Genomic DNA, 20,466 nt, shown 5'->3' on the forward strand with positions numbered 1-20,466 from the left:
CCCCACCTTCAACAAGCTCTGATGGCGCAATCGCACACTCTCTCGAATTGGGCAATGGGTTCGCAAATGTTAAAAGCAATGGCTTCATATGATATTTAATTGTCAATGTATAGTTTGATGGCTTGAATGATTTAGTGTTTTTACAAACTGTTTCCCTGCAGGCTGGAGGGGTGGCATCGGGCTTCTCTCATGTGGTACCTAATGAGGTCGCAGTGCAACGTTTACTCCATCTGAAGGGTCGTAGAGTGGTGCGAGCGTTGGAGGTCCCCTTGTCTTGGGACAGCTTCAACATGGGGGACTGTTTCATCATTGACCTGGGAAATGTGAGTTCTGATTTTTGAAAGGTTTCATTTTAAATCCCCAATGTGTGTTGGTTACCAAGCCAGACATTGCATTTTTTTGTTACTATCAAGGTGCATTTTTTTTTCTTGTGTTAATAACAAGGTGACTTGACGGTTACAAATGTTCTACAACTGGAATGTGAATACCAACCATTTGTGTGATGTTTAACAAATGCTAATTTAAAAAGTACATTGTGGTATTTCCTAGGGAGAGAAGGTGGGTAGTGCTGGACTAGTAATCCGGAGACCCAGGCTGATGCTCTGGGGGACACCGGTTCAAATCCCACCAGAGCAAATGCAATGAATTAATCAAAAAACACCTGCAATGAACATAATAGTGGCCATCTACATAATTGCCAATTAAAACCTATCTGCTTTGCTAATGTCCTTTTAGGGAAGGGAATCTGCCATCCTTGCCCTGTCTGGCCTACAGCAATGTGGTTGACTCATAAACTGCCCTCAAAGGGTAGGGCAGCACCGTGGCACAGTGGTTAGCACTGCTGCCTCACGGCGTCGAGGTCCCAAGTTCTATCCCGGCTCCGGGTCACTGTCCGTGTGGAGTTTGCACATTCTCCCCGTGTTTGTGTGGATTTCGCCCCCACAACCCAAAGATGTGCAGGCTAGGTGGATTGGCCACGCTACAGTTGCCCCTTAATTAGAAAAAATGAATTGGGTACTCTAAATTTATTTTAAAATTCCCTCAAAAGGCTAATAGGGCTGGGGAACATATGCTGCCTCTGTCAGCAATGTCCAGATTCCATTTTAAAATAGAAGAATATCAAATGTATGCAGACTGTGCGGTTTCTGTAGCCTATTCCTCCTTTGTTTAAACAGCTGGTCAGATATGCGATCAGGGCGCAAGAGTTTTTTTTCTCTTTGTATCTTTGTCTCTGCTCACAATGCCAAAGTCAGCTGTTCCATTGAGTATCCTGTCATATGATCATTGTGGCAGTTTTCATACTTTAATAGAATGAAGTCCCAGGCCGACACTTTCAATCAGGAGACACTATTACCCTCCAGTCTCCCCTTCGAAACACACCAAACTAATAGAAACAAAAGGACAGTTAGGGCCCAGACCCTGTTGGTAAATGGTGACTGGTGCTGGCTGGTATCTCTCTGCTGGTGATGCATTCAGTATTATTTGTTTTGGAGGCCGGCTCCATCCCGTTCATCAGATGAAGCGGGTCAAGGGTCATCTTGCATTCAGATTCATTTATTTCCACTGCGTTGAACAAAGCCCTTGATGCCAAGCCTCATTGTTACAACAGCTCATGGGCACACCTTAAACACACACTACTTCCACCTCTGTTCATTTCCAATTGGACCTATTTCTCCCCTGCAGTGACTACAGAGCTAAGTTGTCCATTTGAATAGTTTCTCTGATATTTAAAAATTGCAGTGTCTGTCTGCCACTGCCCCGTTCATGAGGACAATCGGTAACATTTATCCTGAGTTGCGTTTCCTTCTTGCTGTATTTTACACTAAGGGGGGGGGAAAGAGAGGGAGGAGTTCGGGACAGGAGGAGGAAAAGGGCATCCTAGCTATTCTCTAAAGTCAATTGCATCACCCATTGATCCATGTTCACGTTGTGTGTTTGCTGATGGCCATTACGCAATGATCATTGAGGTTACATTTTGCACCTCAAATGTGATTGTTTTAGTTTTATTCACTCATGGAATGTGGGCGTTGCTGACTCAACCAGCATTTATTGCCCATCCCTAATTGCCCTCTTAAGGTGGTGGTGAGCTGCCGCCTTGAGCTATTGCAGTCCCTGAGGTGTTGCTACACCCTTAGAGCTGTTGGGGGAGTTCCAGGATTTTGCCCCAGTGACAGTGAGGGAACGGCGATTATAGTTCCCAAGTCGGGATGATGTGTGACTTGGAGGAAACCCCTCCGTGTTCCATATGTCTGCTGCCCTTTCCCTTCCGGATGGGTTTGGAACGTGTTGTCCGAGGAGCCTTTGGTGAGTTCCTGCAGTGCCCCTTTTGGATGGTGTACACCACTGCTGCTACGGTGTGTCGGTTGTGGAGGGAGTGAATGTTTTTTGGATTGGGTGCAGTCAAGTGGGCTGCTTCCTGGATGGTGTTGAGCTTCTCGAGTGCTGTTGGAGCTGCACTCATCCAGGCAAGCGGAGAGTATTTCATCACACTCCTGACTTGTGCCTTGTAGATTGTGGACAGGCTTTGGGGGTGGGGGGTGGGGGGTGGGGGGGGGGGGGGGGGGGTGGTCGAGGGTCATGAGGGGAGTTATTCACCTCACGATTCCCAGCCTCCGAGCTGCTGACTGTTTTTGGTCAATGGAAATGACCAGGATGATGGACTCCCTCATTTAACCTTTGATCAGACCACCTGAGCACATCTGCTTACATTGTTCTCCTATTGTTTTGAATGAACTGTCATGTTGGGTGCTCTGCTACACAGAAGAACCAACACGGTTGCAGATGGTACAACTCCGTTTTATTACTTACAATATTTACAATGGTAAACTGGCTACTGTGGTTCGTTCATTACCCTTGAATCTGTAGACCTATCCCTAACACTATCTTGGAGTGGCACTCAGCACATGGTGGATGTCTGAGTGGCTTGCTGTAAGCTCTTGTGCCCTGAGCTGTCTCCTGCTGGAATGAGCCGGAAGTGTCATGTTCCCTGTTTTATAGTGTGTATGCTCTTGCCTGTGATTGGCTGTGGTGTTGTGTGTGTATTGATTGGTCCGTTGGTCTGTCCATCAGTATGTATGTATGTTTGCACCATGATGCTTACCTGAATATCATGACATGAACCACACACACCAGCTTGAGAGGGGTCTGGCAGTGATTACAGCTGGGCTGACTGGCCATCGTGAGGAGCCGCTCTCTAACACGCTCTGTTTTTTCAGCTGAAATTGATCATCGTGCCTTTAGCTGACAAGGCCCTGAATTCTGGGATCATCTGACCCTCTCTCCTTTGAGACACCCCTTAAAAGCTGCCTTTTGACCAAGATATTAGTCCCCTACCTATCCTAATTGCCTGTGTGGCTCGATGACCCATTTTGTTCAACACTCTTCTGTGAAGCAGCTCCTGTCCTGTAATGAGAAGTTGTTGACCCTGTTTTGCGGGCGTGGTACTGAACGGTGACCAGGTGCAGTAGCCCAGGGCACTGAGGCTATTTGTAATCCCCCAATCACAGCAGTGGGGATCTTTTTTTAAAAAACTTTTTTCTGAGTTACCAAGCCAGGGCTCTGTGTGGTCCGGGGCGAACCCCTAATCCAGCTCCTTGCCTGCTCCAAAAACCAATTCAAATTGAATCCAATTCATGGTCCCCCACAAGAGGGACATAACCAGATCTGAGCTACACTTGATCTTGGCCAAAAGGCCGAGAAGCGATTAGCAGGGGAGACCTTGCGAGCCGGGGTGAAACCTGAAATCTCCCTGATCTGTGGCTGAAAACCACATTCGTTCTTTGAGCAATTTCTGCAAATCCGCTCAAAACAGGCTCCCAATGGAAATTGAAAGAATAGCAAAATGTTGAAATGCTGGAATTAGAAACACAGAAAATAGGAGCAGGAGCAGGCCATTCGGCCCTTCGAGCCTGCTCCGCCATTCATTATGATCATGGCTAATCATCCAACTCAGTAACCTGTTCCCGCTTTTCCCCTCAATTCCCCTTTAGCCCCAAGAGCTATATCTAACTCCTTGAAATACAATTCTTGGCATCAACTGCTTTCTATGGTAGCGAATTCCTGATGCCCACCACTGTCTGGGTGATGAGTTTTCTCCTCCATCCTAAATGGTCTACCTTTCCTCCGACTGTGACCCGTGGTCTGAACTCTCTGCCATGTGTTGCGTTCTTCCTCTGCTCAGGGGACCCGAAACTGCACACAATATTCCATGTTTGGCCTCACCAAAGCCCCTGTATAAATGCAGCAAAATCCTGCCCCTGTACTCCAATCCTCCCGTTATGAAGGCCAACATACCATTTACCACCTTTAGCGCCTGTGGTGGCATAGTACAGTGGTTAGCACTGATGCTTCACGGCACCAGGTTCGATTCCCGCTTGGGTCACTGTCTGCGGAGTCTCTACCTTCTCCCCATGTCTGCCTGGGGTGCTGGTGCTGTGAAGCAGCAGTGCTAATCACTGTGCCACCCGTATTCGTACTTTGTTTCCTGTCTGCCAACCAGTTGGGAGTATGGTGTTCTGGGCAAGTTTTGCTTTTGTCTTCCCTGACGGGCTCTCATTGACACCATTTTGTCTGTCCTCCGAAACCAATCAAGAGCTTGAAATTTTCTTGAAGCCATTCATGCTTCAGGACATCCCACAATTTATTTTCTCAGTGAACGAAGTGCCAGCCGAGGTGTAATGAGATTACAGTGAGGTGTGTCCTGTATTGATCATGATGGTTTTTTTAAACTTCAGCCATGCTTGTGATCATACATATTCCCGTGTCTTCTGTTTCAGGAAATCTTTCAGTGGTGTGGCTCAAAGTGCAATCTATTTGAGCGGCTAAAGGCCACAAACGTCTCCAAGGGTATCCGTGACAACGAGAGGAGTGGCCGTGCCAGTCTGCGTGTCGTGGAGGAAGGAAGGGAGCCAGAAAAGCTGCTGGAGGTGAGGCAGGGGCAGCTCAAGCCCATTATATTAAAAAAAAAAAAAAAATTTTTTTTTTTTTTTTTTTTTTTGACGTTACCATTTCCGCAAGTTAATTATTAGAAATGGTGAAGATCACATTTGTATTTCTTCGAGCAATTTGGATGCAGTTTGTTCACTGGCCAAAAGGTGGTGTCATAGGGTCGGGAGTTTGGACATTTGATCCAGTGAATCCCAATGATCGAGATACTGCTGCCACCAGGGGGGGGAAATTGGGATGTGGCCGTCTATGGTTCATCTTAATTCTGAGGTTGATGGACGCCAAGATGCAAGTTACCCATTCGTATAACCCTCCTCGTTACTGGGACTGAGAACTCCAGAACATTGGGTTGGCTGTATGCAGTCAGCTCAATGAGCAAGTCGGTCCATTGTGTTTGTATCTGACTACAGTGTTGCCTCCTGGGTGAATGGCATGACTTATCGCTGAAGGGTCACATCTTGCTTCCGAGAACATGCAGTCCATTATGTCTCTTTCCCCCTTGCCTCACCGGCCTCCTTGGTTGGGCTCCATTGAACACTACTACTTTAGCTGTGAGCAGCAACAAAATGTATTGGTGCACAATGCTTGGTGCCTATTTTGTTACTCTATACATCAGTTGGTGAGCCAGCAAAATGCCCTCCCAAGACCAAGAACATTCACCTTCCAAGGAAGCGATCGTACACCGAGGCCTTTAGGAACTACTTTCCATGACTGCCGGAGGAATTCATTTGTGAGGGATGAGGAAATAATCGTAGAATCCCTCATACAGAAGAGACCATTTGGCCCATCGAGTGTTTAGAAGAGATCTCCGCCTAGGGCTCCATCACCCCAGTAACCCGATCTAACTTATTTTATGCACTAGGGGGCAGTTTAGCATGGCCAATCCACTTAATCTGCACATCTTTGGAGTGGGAAAGGAAATTTGGAGCAGCCAGAGGAAGCCCACGCAGACACTGGGAGAACGTGCAAACTCCACACAGACAGTCACCTGAGGCCGGAAATGAGCCCGGGTCCCTGACACTGTGAGGCAGGGCAGGAGTGCTAATCTTTCAACTAGAGCAGAGTTTACATCAGCCAAATCAGTTGAAGTGTTTTTGTGGGGGTTTGCAGCTGGTTACTAACTATGTTGCTACTTCCTTTTCAGGTCCTTGGACCAAAGCCGGATTTGCCAGAAGGAACAGCTGATGATTTCAGAGCTGATGCATCCAACAGGAAACTGGCTAAATTGTACAAGGTGCCCATGACGACTTTTCCAAGGACATAGGTTTTTAGATGCGGGACATGAATTTTGATCAAGCCTGGTTGTTCACCCTCCTCTTGAGAAGCATGTTGGCTTTATACTGTAATGGGGACTGGAGTACAGGTATAAAGATGTCTTACTGCAATTGTACAGGGCTTCCTTTGGTGAGGCCTAGCCTGGAATGCCGTGCTCAAGTTTTCATCTCCACTTTTGAGGAAGAATATACTTGCATTGGAGGTGGTGCAGTGAGGTTCACCACTAAATGGTCAGGATCCTGGGATTATATTCATTGGAGTTTAGGAGGTTGAGGGGAGATCTGATAGAAACTTACAAGATAATGAATGGCTTAGATAGGGTGGACGTAGGGAAGTTGTTTCCATTAGCAGGGTAGACTAGGACCCGGGGGCACAGCCTTAGAATAAAAGGGAGTCACTTTAGAACAGAGATGAGGAGAAATTTCTTCTGCCAGAGAGTGGTGGGTCTGTGGAATTCATTGCCGTGGAGGCCGGGACGTTGAGTGTCTTTAAGACAGAAGTTGATAAATTCTTGATTTCTCGAGGAATTAAGGGCTATGGAGAGAGAGCGGGTAAATGGAGTTGAAATCAGCCATGATTGAATGGTGGAGTGGACTCGATGGGCCAAATGGCCTTACTTCCACTCCTATGTCTTATGGTCTTATGTCTAAATGGGTCCCTGGGGTGAGAAGGTTGTTCTATGATAGGCTGATAAACTGGGCCAATACTCTGGCATGTAGAAGAATGAGAGCACAGGTGATCTAAATGAAACTTAGAAGATTATGGAATGACCTGACTGGGTAGACACGGCAGTTGTTTTCCCTGACTGGGGAACAAGAGCACTTGGGTACATGGTATCCGGATCTGATCATTTAGGACTGAGGTGAGGAGAAATTTCTGCACTTGAGGTTTGTGAACCTTTGGAATTCTCTGCCCCAATGAGGTTGTCAATGCTCCCTCGTTGACCATATTTAAAGGAAAGATGGACGTGGACGTAGTTCTGTGTCTCGGGGGGGGGGGGGGGTGGGCCAAAGCTGAAGATCAGCCATGTTTGTATTGTATGGTGCAACAGGCCTGGTGGATATTCTACTGCTATCGCTCCTCTTTGTCACCTAATCTGTTAACTGAGGCCTGCAACTTGGGGCCCACCTGCACCACCAGACTGCAGGGACCTGTTCAGCTGGAGGGGTTTCTTGGGTAGTAGAGGGGGTCTGTATTTTCCCAGTTTCAGACCAGGGTAAGGCAGTGATATTGTCACTGGACTAATAATCCAGTGACCCAGGGTAATGATCTGGGGACCTGGGTTCAAATCCCACCAGGCAGATGGTGATATTTGAATTGAATAAAATTTTGTAATTAGAAGTCTAATGACCATTTGATCAATTCTCCATTGTTGTAAGCCCATCGTTATAATGTCCCTTTTTTTAGGGAAGGAAATTGGCTGTCCTCACCTGGTCTGGCCTACATGTAGGTGCCACACAGCAATGTGGTTGACTTTCTAATGTTCTCCGCAATGGCCAAGCCAATCAGTTTTCGGGGATGGGCAACAAGTACTGGCTCAGCAACATTCACGTCCCGGAGGTGGTTAGAACATAGAACATAGAACATAGAACATAGAACAATACAGCGCAGTACAGGCCCTTCGGCCCACGATGTTGCACCGAAACAAAAAACATCTAACCTACACTATGCCATTATCATCCATATGTTTATCCAATAAACTTTTAAATGCCCTCAATGTTGGCGAGTTCACTACTGTTGCAGGTAGGGCATTCCACGGCCTCACCACTCTTTGCGTAAAGAACCTACCTCTGACCTCTGTCCTATAGCTATTACCCCTCAGTTTAAAGTTATGTCCCCTCGTGCCAGCCATTTCCATCCGCGGGAGAAGGCTCTCACTGTCCACCCTATCCAACCCCCTGATCATTTTGTATGCCTCTATTAAGTCTCCTCTTAACCTTCTTCTCTCCAATGAAAACAACCTCCAGTCCATCAGCCTTTCCTCCTAAGATTTTCCCTCCATACCAGGCAACATCCTGGTAAATCTCCTCTGCACCCGCTCCAAAGCCTCCACGTCCTTCCTATAATGCGGTGACCAGAACTGTACGCAATACTCCAAATGCGGCCGTACCAGAGTTCTGTACAGCTGCAACATGACCTCCCGACTCCGGAACTCAATCCCTCTACCAATAAAGGCCAACACTCCATAGGCCTTCTTCACAACCCTATCAACCTGGGTGGCAACTTTCAGGGATCTATGTACATGGACACCTAGATCCCTCTGCTCATCCACATTTTCAAGAACTTTACCATTAGCCAAATATTCCGCATTCCTGTTATTCCTTCCAAAGTGAATCACCTCACACTTCTCTACATTAAACTCCATTTGCCACCTCTCAGCCCAGCTCTGCAGCTTATCTATATCCCTCTGTAACCTGCTACATCCTTCCACACTATCGACAACACCACCGACTTTAGTATCGTCTGCAAATTTACTCACCCACCCTTCTGCGCCTTCCTCTAGGTCGTTGATAAAAATGACAAACAGCAACGGCCCCAGAACAGATCCTTGTGGTACTCCACTTGTGACTGTACTCCATTCTGAACATTTCCCATCAACCACCACCCTCTGTCTTCTTTCAGCTAGCCAATTTCTGATCCACATCTCTAAATCACCCTCAATCCCCAGCCTCCGTATTTTCTGCAATAGCCTACCGTGGGGAACCTTATCAAACGCTTTGCTGAAATCCATATACACCACATCAACTGCTCTACCCTCATCTACCTGTTCAGTCACCTTCTCAAAGAACTCAATAAGGTTTGTGAGGCATGACCTACCCTTCACAAAGCCATACTGACTATCCCTGATCATATTATTCCTATCTAGATGATTATAAATCTTGTCTCTTATAATCCCCTCCAAGACTTTACCCACTACAGACGTGAGGCTCACCGGTCTATAGTTGCCGGGGTTGTCTCTGCTCCCCTTTTTGAACAAAGGGACCACATTTGCTGTCCTCCAGTCCTCTGGCACTATTCCTGTAGCCAATGATGACATAAAAATCAAAGCCAAAGGTCCAGCAATCTCTTCCCTGGCCTCCCAGAGAATCCTAGGATAAATCCCATCAGGTCCCGGGGACTTATCTATTTTCAGCCTGTCCAGAATTGCCAACACCTCTTCCCTACGTACCTCAATGCCATCTATTCTAAATAGTGTCGCTATGAGATAGGAGCTCCTAGCTACAAGTCCATTCCAGCTTGTGAATGTTGTTAGTGTTGCTTCTGTTGGGGTACAGAAGAGCCAATGGGATGTGGGTCCTGACCACTGAGCAAGGTGGATAATCGCATTTTGAGTGGTCCAGCCCAAGGGATCTGCTTCCTAGGCTAGCACGATGACCGCCTCCAGGACTGACGTGCAAGAAAACGGCTGTGGTTTTTGCGCACTCCCTCCCTTTCTGGTGACCAGATCAGGACTTTAATGTGGGAGGGACAAAGAAGCTTCACCCACTCTTTATATCACAGGGAACGCAACCTCACGTTGGTGGTTTTCCAGCTCCCACTCAGCTGGGGCAACATGCAGCTCGGGGGGAGGGGGGGGTTGCTAACTTTTGGTTGGCTCTTAATTCGTAATTTGCTCTGTTTGTTTAACCTTTGCTCTAGAGTCGCCAGGTATCTTTATGATACCGCCACGAGGTTCAAGTTCAAGTAATGATCAATAACTCAACACACCAATTAGTAAGATTCAAATCAAAACACATTTATTATACACAGTAAATCACTACTTATGCATAAACTCTACTTTCTAGGCTATTCCTATCACTAAAAGGCCTATATTTGGCTTCGGAATGGCCCACCAGCTCGGGGGAACAAATGGCCTTTCATTCAGGTCCCGAGTCTGCAGGATTCACAAGCTGGAATGGACTTGTAGCTAGGAGCTCCTATCTCATAGCGAGCGTTGACTGGAGACTTACTTGGTTGATGCGGCAGCGAGGCAGGTCACTGTCAAGGGTTGGCTCGAGCTGCTGAGTGACCCTGCCAAAGAAGGACGATTTGAACTTGGAGTCTTTACTTTATAGTCCCCAGGGGCTTCCCGCCCTTTGGGGCGGACCCCGTACCTGGTTCCAAGTGATTGGACTGCGTTCCGATCACTTGGATCGATTTCTCCAATACTGGAGTTGTTCCCTGATCGCTGGACGGTCCCTAAATGTCTGTTGGCCTTCCTTTGTCTTGGCTCCTGCTGGCGCCGAGGGGTCTGGCTTGGCTTTATTCACCTTAACTGTTGCAATTGTGCCTTGGAATTGCTCATTACTATGCAAATGGCTGCTGGTTTCAGTGCTGTCTGGTTTCTTACAGGTTTCAATACACATTTCTGTATTTGCTACTCTTTGCCTGTGTTGGCTGAATTTCCCTTCAGCCTTTGCGGTTCTCCATTTTAAGTCGGGAAGTGACCAACCCAGGTGGCTACAGGGGTTTCTGGCACTTGAGCCCCGTCCACTTCTACAGATCAGCAACTGTTTCTTCCTCTAATATTGACTACCTTTACCATCAGGGTGGTAGATGTGTACTTCAAATAGGCTGTTAGATCACTTGTAACAAAGGGGATCCTCAATTGTCCTGAGCTATTACCGCACAAAGCCAGAGAGGGAACTACTTTATCTTCGATAACCATACACAATTTGGGGGAACCATGGAATCAATTTTGAATATCGGCGGGGAGATTAAAGGTCCAGTTTTTGTGTGGGAAGCAGCACCAGGCTGGTGAATCTCTGATTTTGATTTTCTTGTTGTCTGTCTCTCTCTCTTCCCCCAGGTTTCGAACGCTGCTGGTGGTGAAGTCCAGATAAGCCTGGTGTCTGCCGAGAATCCATTTAAACAGAGCATGCTGGAGTCTGAAGACAGCTTCATCCTGGACAATGGATCCAACGGACAGATCTTTGTGTGGAAAGGTTAGAAAGGTCAAACTGGCTAGTTTGTCAGGAAGGTTTAGGGCGGGTTTAAAGGATGTGGTCAATTTTGCCCGGGATAATATTTGGTGAATGGACATCAAGCTCGCCTTTTTGTGTCCCATTGTTCTCCACTCCCTTTCACCCCAAGTCAGCAAATGAAAACCCAATCTTTTAGATTATATTGGAATATGCTTTGAGAGCGGTCAGTGAGGGCTCAGTGATCCACATTTATCCATGGTACGAGTGGGCAAACTCTTTTGAACCAGCTCCGTGGGTTCGCAAGACGAAGGATGGAAATAATTGGTGCGGGTTTGGAAATTCCAGGTAAACATCCATCTTCGAAGGTGCAGGTTGCACCAGTTGGACTAATTTTGGTAGTGCTATTGACTGCGAGGGACTCTGTTTGTGGAGCCAATTTGCACCATTGTGGTACCAAAGGAGTTTTTGAAATGCGTAAAGCATCGATTTCACACGAGAATTTTTGTTTCAACCAAAGCCCTTTTACTCTTTTTTTTTTTTTTTTTTTTTTTTTTTTTTTTTTTTTTTTTTTTTTTATTCCAGTTGAGTGTGACCCTTGAGTGTTGTTAAATTATTGCTGACGTTCCGAGAATGGGGTAGAAAGGCCATTCTCTAATCTCCTGCTATTTTTTTGTGAAAGGTAAGAAAGCTAACCCAGACGAACGAAAAGCTGCTCTCAAAGCTGCTGAGGACTTTATCACGAAAATGGACTATCCCAAACACACCCAGGTAAGATGCGCTGTGGAGTGTTTCTGTTTTTGTATCGAAATGAGGGCAGCAGCTTACTCTGCTCTTCAAACCTTTCCCCCGCCCTTCAATCTGTTAGTGAGAACAACTGGGGGAACATCTGGGGCAGTGAGAACAACTGGGGGAACATCTGGGGCAGCTGGGGAAAGGTCGCGACTGATGATGCTCACTGCAAAGGAATGATTTGGAATTCACTCCGAGACAGACACGTTCACATTCCATGTTGAAGGGCTCACTGCACAATATTTGATATCACCTGTCTATTAGGAATCCAATATTAAATGCGATGTCTCGCTGTTTTTTTTTTTTTTTTTTTGTTGCAACAATTACATTTTCATCTTGGCAATTATATACTCGGAGGAAAACCGATTTAGCAGTTTTCAGTGTGTGGTTAAAATTTATATTTCCAGCAGGGCGGAACGAGGGACTTTGTGATTAAAGCTCCCAATATTATGTCTCTTAGGTTCAGATTCTGCCAGAGACCGGGGAGACTCCTCTGTTCAAGCAGTTCTTCAAGAATTGGGTTGACCTGTACCAGACCGAGGGAATGGGATCCTGCCACATCTCTGGGCAGATTGCCAAAATTGAAAAAGTGCCTTTTGATGCTGCAACGTTGCACGAGTCTCCCGCCATGGCTGCCCAACACGGGATGGTGGACGATGGGTCTGGAGAGAAAACGGTACAAACACTAACGCATCACTTCACGGTGCCCTGGAGAGTTGCACAGCCAGCTTGCAGGAAGCAGTACAGAAACCTAATCTAATCTACATCGAGCTCTAGATTCTAAACATTTACCCAGCTGTGTAACGGAGACCTGTCATTTAATTTACATGGCTGAATGATCCAGATCACTTCCAAATATGCCTTCAACAACCATTTGCATTTGTATACCACCTTTGATGTAATGCCCCATAATACTGAACAAGAGTGTGCCCCCCCCACCCACCCTGTCCAAGGGGTGTACAGCTAGACTCCTAAATCCATCATCTGGTCTGGCTGACTGGGACTGCGTATTCTCTGCTGAAACCACTCCTGGATGATCTTGGGGTGGCGTTGTGGCCCACTCTTTGGCCCCCTGCCCTCTCTCCTCCCAGTAACCTGTAGAAGGAGCTCCATGGATACTTTACTCAATAAGATTGAGTGTCTGTCTGTTCACGCGCCTCTGCTTTCCACGCAACCCTCCCCTCCTATTTTCAACCTATCCACTCGATCGCCTTGTTCTAACAAGGCAACCCCTCCTTCCTGCCCAGCCCTAAACCCACAACTTTCTCAACACTCTTGTTACTGCAGCAAGGCCAATATTGCATTCTCATTGAATTTGGGAGTCTTCCAGGCCTCTCTATCTTTGAGTGTACACCACTTTATTCCTTCAAGTTAACTGTGTCCCAGTGTAAAAGCGAATAGATTTTATAATGGGAGGTCTAGGTGGTGTGAACCTACAATATCTTATCTTTTTTGGGGGTGCGGGTGTAAGCAGTGTAGACTGTAAGACATTATAGACTTTGTTTTACTTGAATGAAATACATTTGCACATGGTGGACCCGATTGAATAAGAACCGGGAAGGGGTTGGTGACATGGCAACACTGAGTGATGGGATGTGCCTTTGTCTTGCTCAGTTTCTTCTGAATAGCTATCGTCATAGAAACAAAAATAATCAAGAGTGCTCCCTGACAGGGGTCTGCCTCCTCCTAGCAGCACATGCTTTGGAGTGGGTTACCAGTCTATACTCTGGGCAGGCAATGAAGAAATCCGATAGACAAGTGGAACTGGGAGTAGTATTGGGCTAATGCTGTTGGCCTGACGCAGTACTGGTTCCACAGACAAGGGATGTACAGTGATTGGTTTGTGCTCCAGTAGTTGATCTCAGCTGGGATGGTGCTGAGGGATTTGCCCATGTGTTTCTTGGCCAGGGAGGGAGGCAGACGGCCACAATTGTACTGCTATCCTGTATGTGTGCCCCCTCGCTCAGCTGCCTGGGGAGGACTGAATTTAGCTGCACGTTGTACACTTACATGAAAAATGACCAGTTGATTGGTGCGCTGGAAGAAGACCTCGTCTGTTTCCACCCATGTGTGACTGCCTCTGGGAAGGTGGGCGGGGAAATGAAATAAAATGCTAGCTTGACACTACCAACAATAAATCAAATTGGAACTTTCAGATCTGGCGCATTGAAGGCAGTGACAAAGTTGTTGTTGAGCCGAGCACCCACGGACAGTTCTACGGCGGAGACTGCTACATTATCCTGTACAATTACACCTTTTCTGGACGACAGGGTCAGATCATCTATTACTGGTAAGCTGCTGAAAAGCTTTAAAATATTTTATTTGTACTTGGTTTTTAAAGAAGCCTTCCGTGCATCAGTGGGTACGTGCCCACGGGGACGGACGCGCACGCACACACACGCACACGCGCACACACACACACACACACACACACACACACACACACACACCCACCCACCCACCCACGGAGTTTCCCAGCTGAACTCCGGATCTGTGCTGTGGTCAGAGGTTTAAGCCACAGTGCTCTCTGCTAATAAGATTGCGTGAGAAGTATTGGATAGTTCATCCATCAACGAACGCCATCGAAAAGGTGAACCGAACATTCCTTTCACATTCGTGTGATCTTGCTGCGTTTGCCAACATGGCTATGAAACCATTTGAAAAGTGATTCAGTGGCTGGGAATAGCTTTGGTGCATCTTAAGGGGGTGGACGCTGTTATACTCCTGATGCTGGCTGGTGAAGGAAGGATCCCACAAAGAACAAAGAAATGTACAGCACAGGAACAGGCCCTTCGGCCCTCCAAGCCCGTGCCGACCATGCTGCCCGACTAAACTACAATCTTCTACACTTCCTGGGTCCGTATCCCTCGATTCCCATCCTATTCATGTATTTGTCAAGATGCCCCTTAAATGTCCCTATGGTCCCTGCTTCCACCACCTCCTCCAGCAGCGAGTTCCAGGCACCCACTACCCTCTGCGTAAAAAAACTTGCCTCTTACATCTACTCTAAACCTAGCCCCTCTCACCTTAAACCTATGCCCCCTAGTAATTGACCCCTCTACCCTGGGGAAAAGCCTCTGACTATCCATTCTGTCTATGCCCCTCATAATTTTGTAGACCTCTATCAGGTCGCCCCTCAACCTCCTTCGTTCCAGTGAGAACAAACCGAGTTTATTCAACCGCTCCTCATAGCTAATGCCCTCCATACCAGGCAACATTCTGGTAAATCTCTTCTGCACCCTCTCTAAAGCCTCCACATCCTTCTGGTAGTGTGGCGACCAGAATTGAGCACTATACTCCAAGTGTGGCCTAACTAAGGTTCTATACAGCTGCAACATGACTTGCCAATTCTTATACTCAATGCCCCGGCCAATGAAGGCAAGCATGCCGTATGCCTTCTTGACTACCTTCTCCACCTGTGTTGCCCCTTTCAATGACCTGTGGACCTGTACTCCTAGATCTCTTTGACTTTCAATACTCTTGAGGGTTCTACCATTCACTGTATATTCCCTACCTGCATTAGACCTTCCAAAATGCATTACCTCACATTTGTCCGGATTAAACTCCATCTGCCATCTCTCCGCCCAAGTCTCCAACAAATCTAAATCCTGCTGTATCCTCCGACAGTCCTCATCGCTATCCGCAATTCCACCAACCTTTGTGTCGTCTGCAAACTTACTAATCAGACCAGGTACATTTTCCTCCAAATCATTTATATATACTACAAAGAGCAAAGGTCCCAGCACTGATCCCTGTGGAACACCACTGGTCATAGCCCTCCAATTAGAAAAGCATCCTTCCAGTATTTTATTCATTAGTGAAACATTTACAATTATATATTGACTATATTAGAACTGCAGGTCCCTTTAAAGAGTAAACCAGGTCTTGCTCCACCTGCCGCCTCCCCCGCTTCCCTGAAAATAAATTATTTTTTGAACCACTGCAGTCCATGGAATGAAGGTGGTGCCATGATGATGTTGGGGTAGAGAATTGAAAGAATCTTGACCCAATTGGGGTAGAATGTGGTGTACAGTGGTTAGCACAGTTGCTTCATAGCTCCAGGGTCCCAAGTTCGATTCCCGGCTTGGGTCACTGTCTGTGCGGAGTCTGCACGTTCTCCCCGTGTCTGCGTGGGTTTCCTCCGGGTGCTCCGGTTTCCTCCCACAGTCCAAAGATGTGCAGGTTAGGTGGATTGGCCATGTTAAATTGCTCTTAGTGTCCAAAAAAGGTTGGGTGGAGTTACGGGGATAGGGTGGAGGCTTGAGTGGGGTGCTCTTTCCAAGAGCAGGCGCAATGGGCCGAATGGCCTCCTTCTGCAGTGTAAATTCTATGATTCTAATTCTATGAATCATTTCAGCCCAATGCTAAATTATCCGCTGGCACAATTTGCCCAGGCTCACTTGTGAAGAATTATCACTTGTCTGACTTTACATTGGTGGAAATATGGGACTGTCTCTGAGCACAAATCATTGCTCCCAGAACAGGAGGAGTGTGGGGAAGCAACTACTTGTTGGTGTAGTGCGGGTTGAGCTTACTATTCCTACCCTACTGCTGAGCATCAAAAGATAGTAAGTGTGGAGTCTCATTCCATCAGGAGGTGTTGCAGAATATTGGAGCAATTATTTTTACTTCTCTACATCCCAATCTTGATTTTGCTCCCTGTATAATTGCATTGGATTCTACAATCCGGTTGCTTGAAGAATCTCTGCTGCTTGTTACTTTAACAAGTTATCAGAGGAGTTTGCACGTTCTCCCCGTGTCACTCCCACATCCCAAAACGTTATGCAGGGTCGGCGAATTGACTGCACTAAATTGCCCCTTAATTGGGAAAAAAAGGAATTGGGTACTCTAAATCTATATTTAAATAAAAACAAATCCTCAAGAGATCTGCTGAGGAGGGCACAGAATTTAAACACTGGTTTTCTTTGCAAAAATATGCTTTATTCAAAAAATATCTTCAGAAACATTTCAAATGATCATAACAGCAAAGTGCAATGATATTCACATTCTCTGCAGAGATCAAGATGCAGTCTGAGGTGCTTCAATACATAATGAGAACATCGCATTATTTTTGTTACAGTTCTGTTCAAAGTATGTACATTGGTCATGTTGCACTCCGCAGTGCTTAATACAGTTATGTAGAGTTAGGATTCAGCACACTGTCTGTGGGGTTTTACATGGTTTCCAGCCCCTCAGTGGACATTACGTGCCGACCACTACTTGATGTATTTGTGGCCAAAGGTCTTTTTCTGAACCAACTTTTTCCACGAGGGACTGGTGATACAGCACAGTCCAACTACTCTGGGGGTTCCACAGTAACGTGTCCAAACCCAGCCTTCACAACACTGGGGACAGGCAGAACTCCGTATGTATCGACACTCAAATCTACACACTGCTTGATACAGCCATGAACACAAGTGGCCATCAGGATGAGGGTGACGTTTGGTATATTTCTCCCTCCCTTATCCAGAGATTTGTACATGGTGTCCCTTCGGACATGTTATGTATCTGGGAATATTCCCTCTGACTATGCATCAAGTGATGTTTAATGACGCCAGCAGAGTGTTTGCGCTGTTCACGATTCAGGGTGTTGTATTGAGCAATACCCTGAATTAACCCCTCATTCGGGTTTTACAAGAATCTAAGAGTGTGGGCATATCTTTTCTCTTTGCAGCAACGAAGACCTAGGACACCAGCCAACTTTTAAGATGAAGTAGAAGATGGCTTGGGTGACTGCTGCAGTGCAGGATTGGGGGTATGGGCCAGACTTCTGTCATGTACAGCAACTGTGCTCCTCCCATTTGATGACCAGGTTCTTACCCATGAGGAGAGGAAGTGTCGCTCCCACAAGCCCATTTTTTTGCCTTGCCTTGGCAATAAGCTTCTCCCAGTTTTTTAATGCATGTCTCAGCCAGCCCGAATATGTCACCTTCGGGTAATCTGACCTGATGGTGAAGGGGACAAAGGATCGGTCAGCGCACTCCCCAAAGGACTATCCTTCTTCTTGCCACTGTGATGCACAATCAATTACTCTCGAGACAAGGTGAGTCATAACTAATAGGCTTTAATCAGCTAGAACTGTACCCAGCAGCTACGATACAGAAAGTGAAGGCTGCTGGGACGGCATTGGTTCTTGGCTCCGCCCTGAGAGGCGGGGTATATGTACATTAGCCAATGGTAGACTCCTAGGTCTAGCCAATGGTCATCCACCTCTCGGGTACTGCAATACCTGGTATTACCCCACACTGTTTACCTTGTTCAAACTGTTCGCAGATGTTCATGAACCTGCGCACCAACATGCCTGAGCAGAAGATGGCGCCGTTGTCCATGGACAGTGGGGCTTTGACCTGACTGCCTCCACTGCCTGGGATCGTCACTCTTGTGTCCGAATCCTTCCTGATGGACCTGGCAAAAAGGTTCCATGCAACAGACTAAAACAGGACAGGAGAGAGGACAGCTCTGCCCCTGGTCCTGTCTGATGAGGTAGGGGTCCACCCTCCTGTCCTGCACATAGTCCTGCCCTACTCAGGGATATTTTTTTTTGTTAGATACGATCATCTATCTGAGATCTTCCCAGTCTGACTCTAGAGCAGACTTGACCCAGTTGACGCTGACCATAGCTAGAATTTATAATCCACATTCAACAATGAAATGAATCACTAATCTCCTCCCTTCCCCTTCCGCTTGTAGATGAGGGTGATAATGCCTTTCCTCGTGGATTCTGACATGCTGCCGTCCAGAATCATAGAACCCCTACAGTGTAGGAGGAGGCCATTTGGCCCATTGAGTGTGGACCGACCCTCCGAAACACCACCCTACCTAGGCTCAATCCTCCACTTTATCCTTGTACTTTTGGACACTTGGGGGCAATTTAGCGCGGCCAATCCACCTAACCTGCACATCTTTGGACTGTGGGAGGAAACCGGAGCACCCGGAGGAAACCCACGAGAACGTGCAAACTCCACACAGACAATCACCCGTGGCCGGAACTGAACCTGGGTCGCTGGCTCTGTGAGGCCGTAGTGCTAACCACTGTACCACTGCAGAAGCCGCATCGTACACTTTCGACAGATCTGGGCTGCTCCGCTCCCACCCAGCCGAATACAACTCTGCCGGTAAGCCGTCACCTCCGTGTGTTTTGCTTATCCCGCGCCATTTGTCAGTGAGTTGGTGGATTTTCCAGGCTCTCCCACTTGCTGTCTAAGGCATCCCGTTACAGACGACAGGAAGGATTGGGAGGCCCCGCGATCTGATGGCATCAGGTCATACAATCCGGCAGAAAAGGATTTGTTGGTCCTCCCATGTCGGACTGCGGTGACTTTACCAACGCGCCGTCTTCCTTCAGGCTGCAGATCACGAGTTCTCCCTGTACCTTTTTTTTTTTTTGGAAGAAGACACCCGAGCACGTTTCACCCCTGCTCCACCGAACGGGCTCTGGACCGGAAGATTACTTTCGGGTCTCCGAAGCAAAGAGCAAGGCTTGCTGTCTCTTCACCAGCTTGGAGCTCCCTCTTGACATCGAACCCCATCGACTGCAGCTGGAGCGGATTCTGCCTCTTTTCTGGAGTTGGGACATATTTTTGAGGATGGAAAAACCTTGTGTTGGCCTGTATTGCTTCCCCGGAGCGGGAGACTAATTCAAACTCTGCTGTTCCGATAGCTAAGGAAGCGAGTGCGAGGTGAATGGCGCAAGCAATGTTCGGACCGTCGTCCCTTAATCTCCCTATTGATAATGTTTTAAGATTTGTTTTCAACGTATGTTCCCTTTTACTGTGGCACCTTTATTTTTCTGTAGTTCTGTTCATTTCCTTCATTATATGTTAAATTAGATTGGAGGGTTCTTGGGGACCTTTGCCTCTACCCTGCTAGTGCCTCTGAAGGTGTCCTCCACTTGGATATGGAAAAGATGATCTATTTCCTTGTTGGGATTCGGGAATGGAGCTCCTTTTGTTTCTGGTGAAGGGACAGTTCTCACACCGTCTTGTAAACCTTGTTCCATGCTGCCACCTAGTGGTGTGTGTGTGTGGCACCTGCACCTATTTGGTGTTTGAGGAAAGAGCAGATGTGATGTTTGTTCAACACTGAGCATGTTCATTGCACTTGTACTGAGAGGTGGATGTTCTAACATCTGGATGGAGAACGTCATACACTCCTGTCATTTACCACGGCAACAGATTGCTGATTCGGATACTGCACTGTGGTTTACAATTTTCCTTTTGTAAGATCCTTTGGCCTTAATGTCATCTCATCTCTCCTGAAGACTGTTTTTGCTACAGTGATGTCTCTCATGCACTCTCTCTCGCTCTCTCTCTCCTCCCACTGCCCTGTGCGCGCGCGCGCACGCGCGCTCTCTCTCTCTCTTCTTCTCCTGCCCCTCCCTCCAATCTTTTGGCCAGCATTGCCTAACAAATACAAACGGAGATTGCCAGGCTGAGGGGTGCTATAAGTAGTATTAATAGTAAGTTAGTGCTTTAATTATATGCAGTTGGAGGGCATTAACTCTGCTTGTATTTGAGCACCTATAACGTGGTGCTTAACTGTAGTATGGTTCAGT

At 47.0% G+C, this 20,466-nt stretch overlaps 1 protein-coding gene across 2 annotated transcripts in view; it reads left to right on the forward strand.

Moving 5' to 3' along the window:
- The window catches only part of LOC140399207 (gelsolin-like), a 79,446-nt gene that overhangs the window by 26,607 nt on the left and 32,373 nt on the right, over window positions 1-20,466 (forward strand). For both annotated transcript variants that reach the window (XM_072488570.1, XM_072488571.1), the window contains exons 4-10: window positions 162-323; window positions 4,776-4,925; window positions 6,089-6,178; window positions 11,009-11,144; window positions 11,803-11,891; window positions 12,373-12,588; window positions 14,069-14,202. In XM_072488570.1, the coding sequence (XP_072344671.1) occupies window positions 162-323; window positions 4,776-4,925; window positions 6,089-6,178; window positions 11,009-11,144; window positions 11,803-11,891; window positions 12,373-12,588; window positions 14,069-14,202 (977 nt within the window). The remainder of the gene's footprint in view (window positions 1-161; window positions 324-4,775; window positions 4,926-6,088; window positions 6,179-11,008; window positions 11,145-11,802; window positions 11,892-12,372; window positions 12,589-14,068; window positions 14,203-20,466) is intronic.

Source organism: Scyliorhinus torazame, chromosome 22 (genome assembly GCF_047496885.1).
Source record: "Scyliorhinus torazame isolate Kashiwa2021f chromosome 22, sScyTor2.1, whole genome shotgun sequence".
Taxonomy (NCBI): domain Eukaryota; kingdom Metazoa; phylum Chordata; class Chondrichthyes; order Carcharhiniformes; family Scyliorhinidae; genus Scyliorhinus; species Scyliorhinus torazame.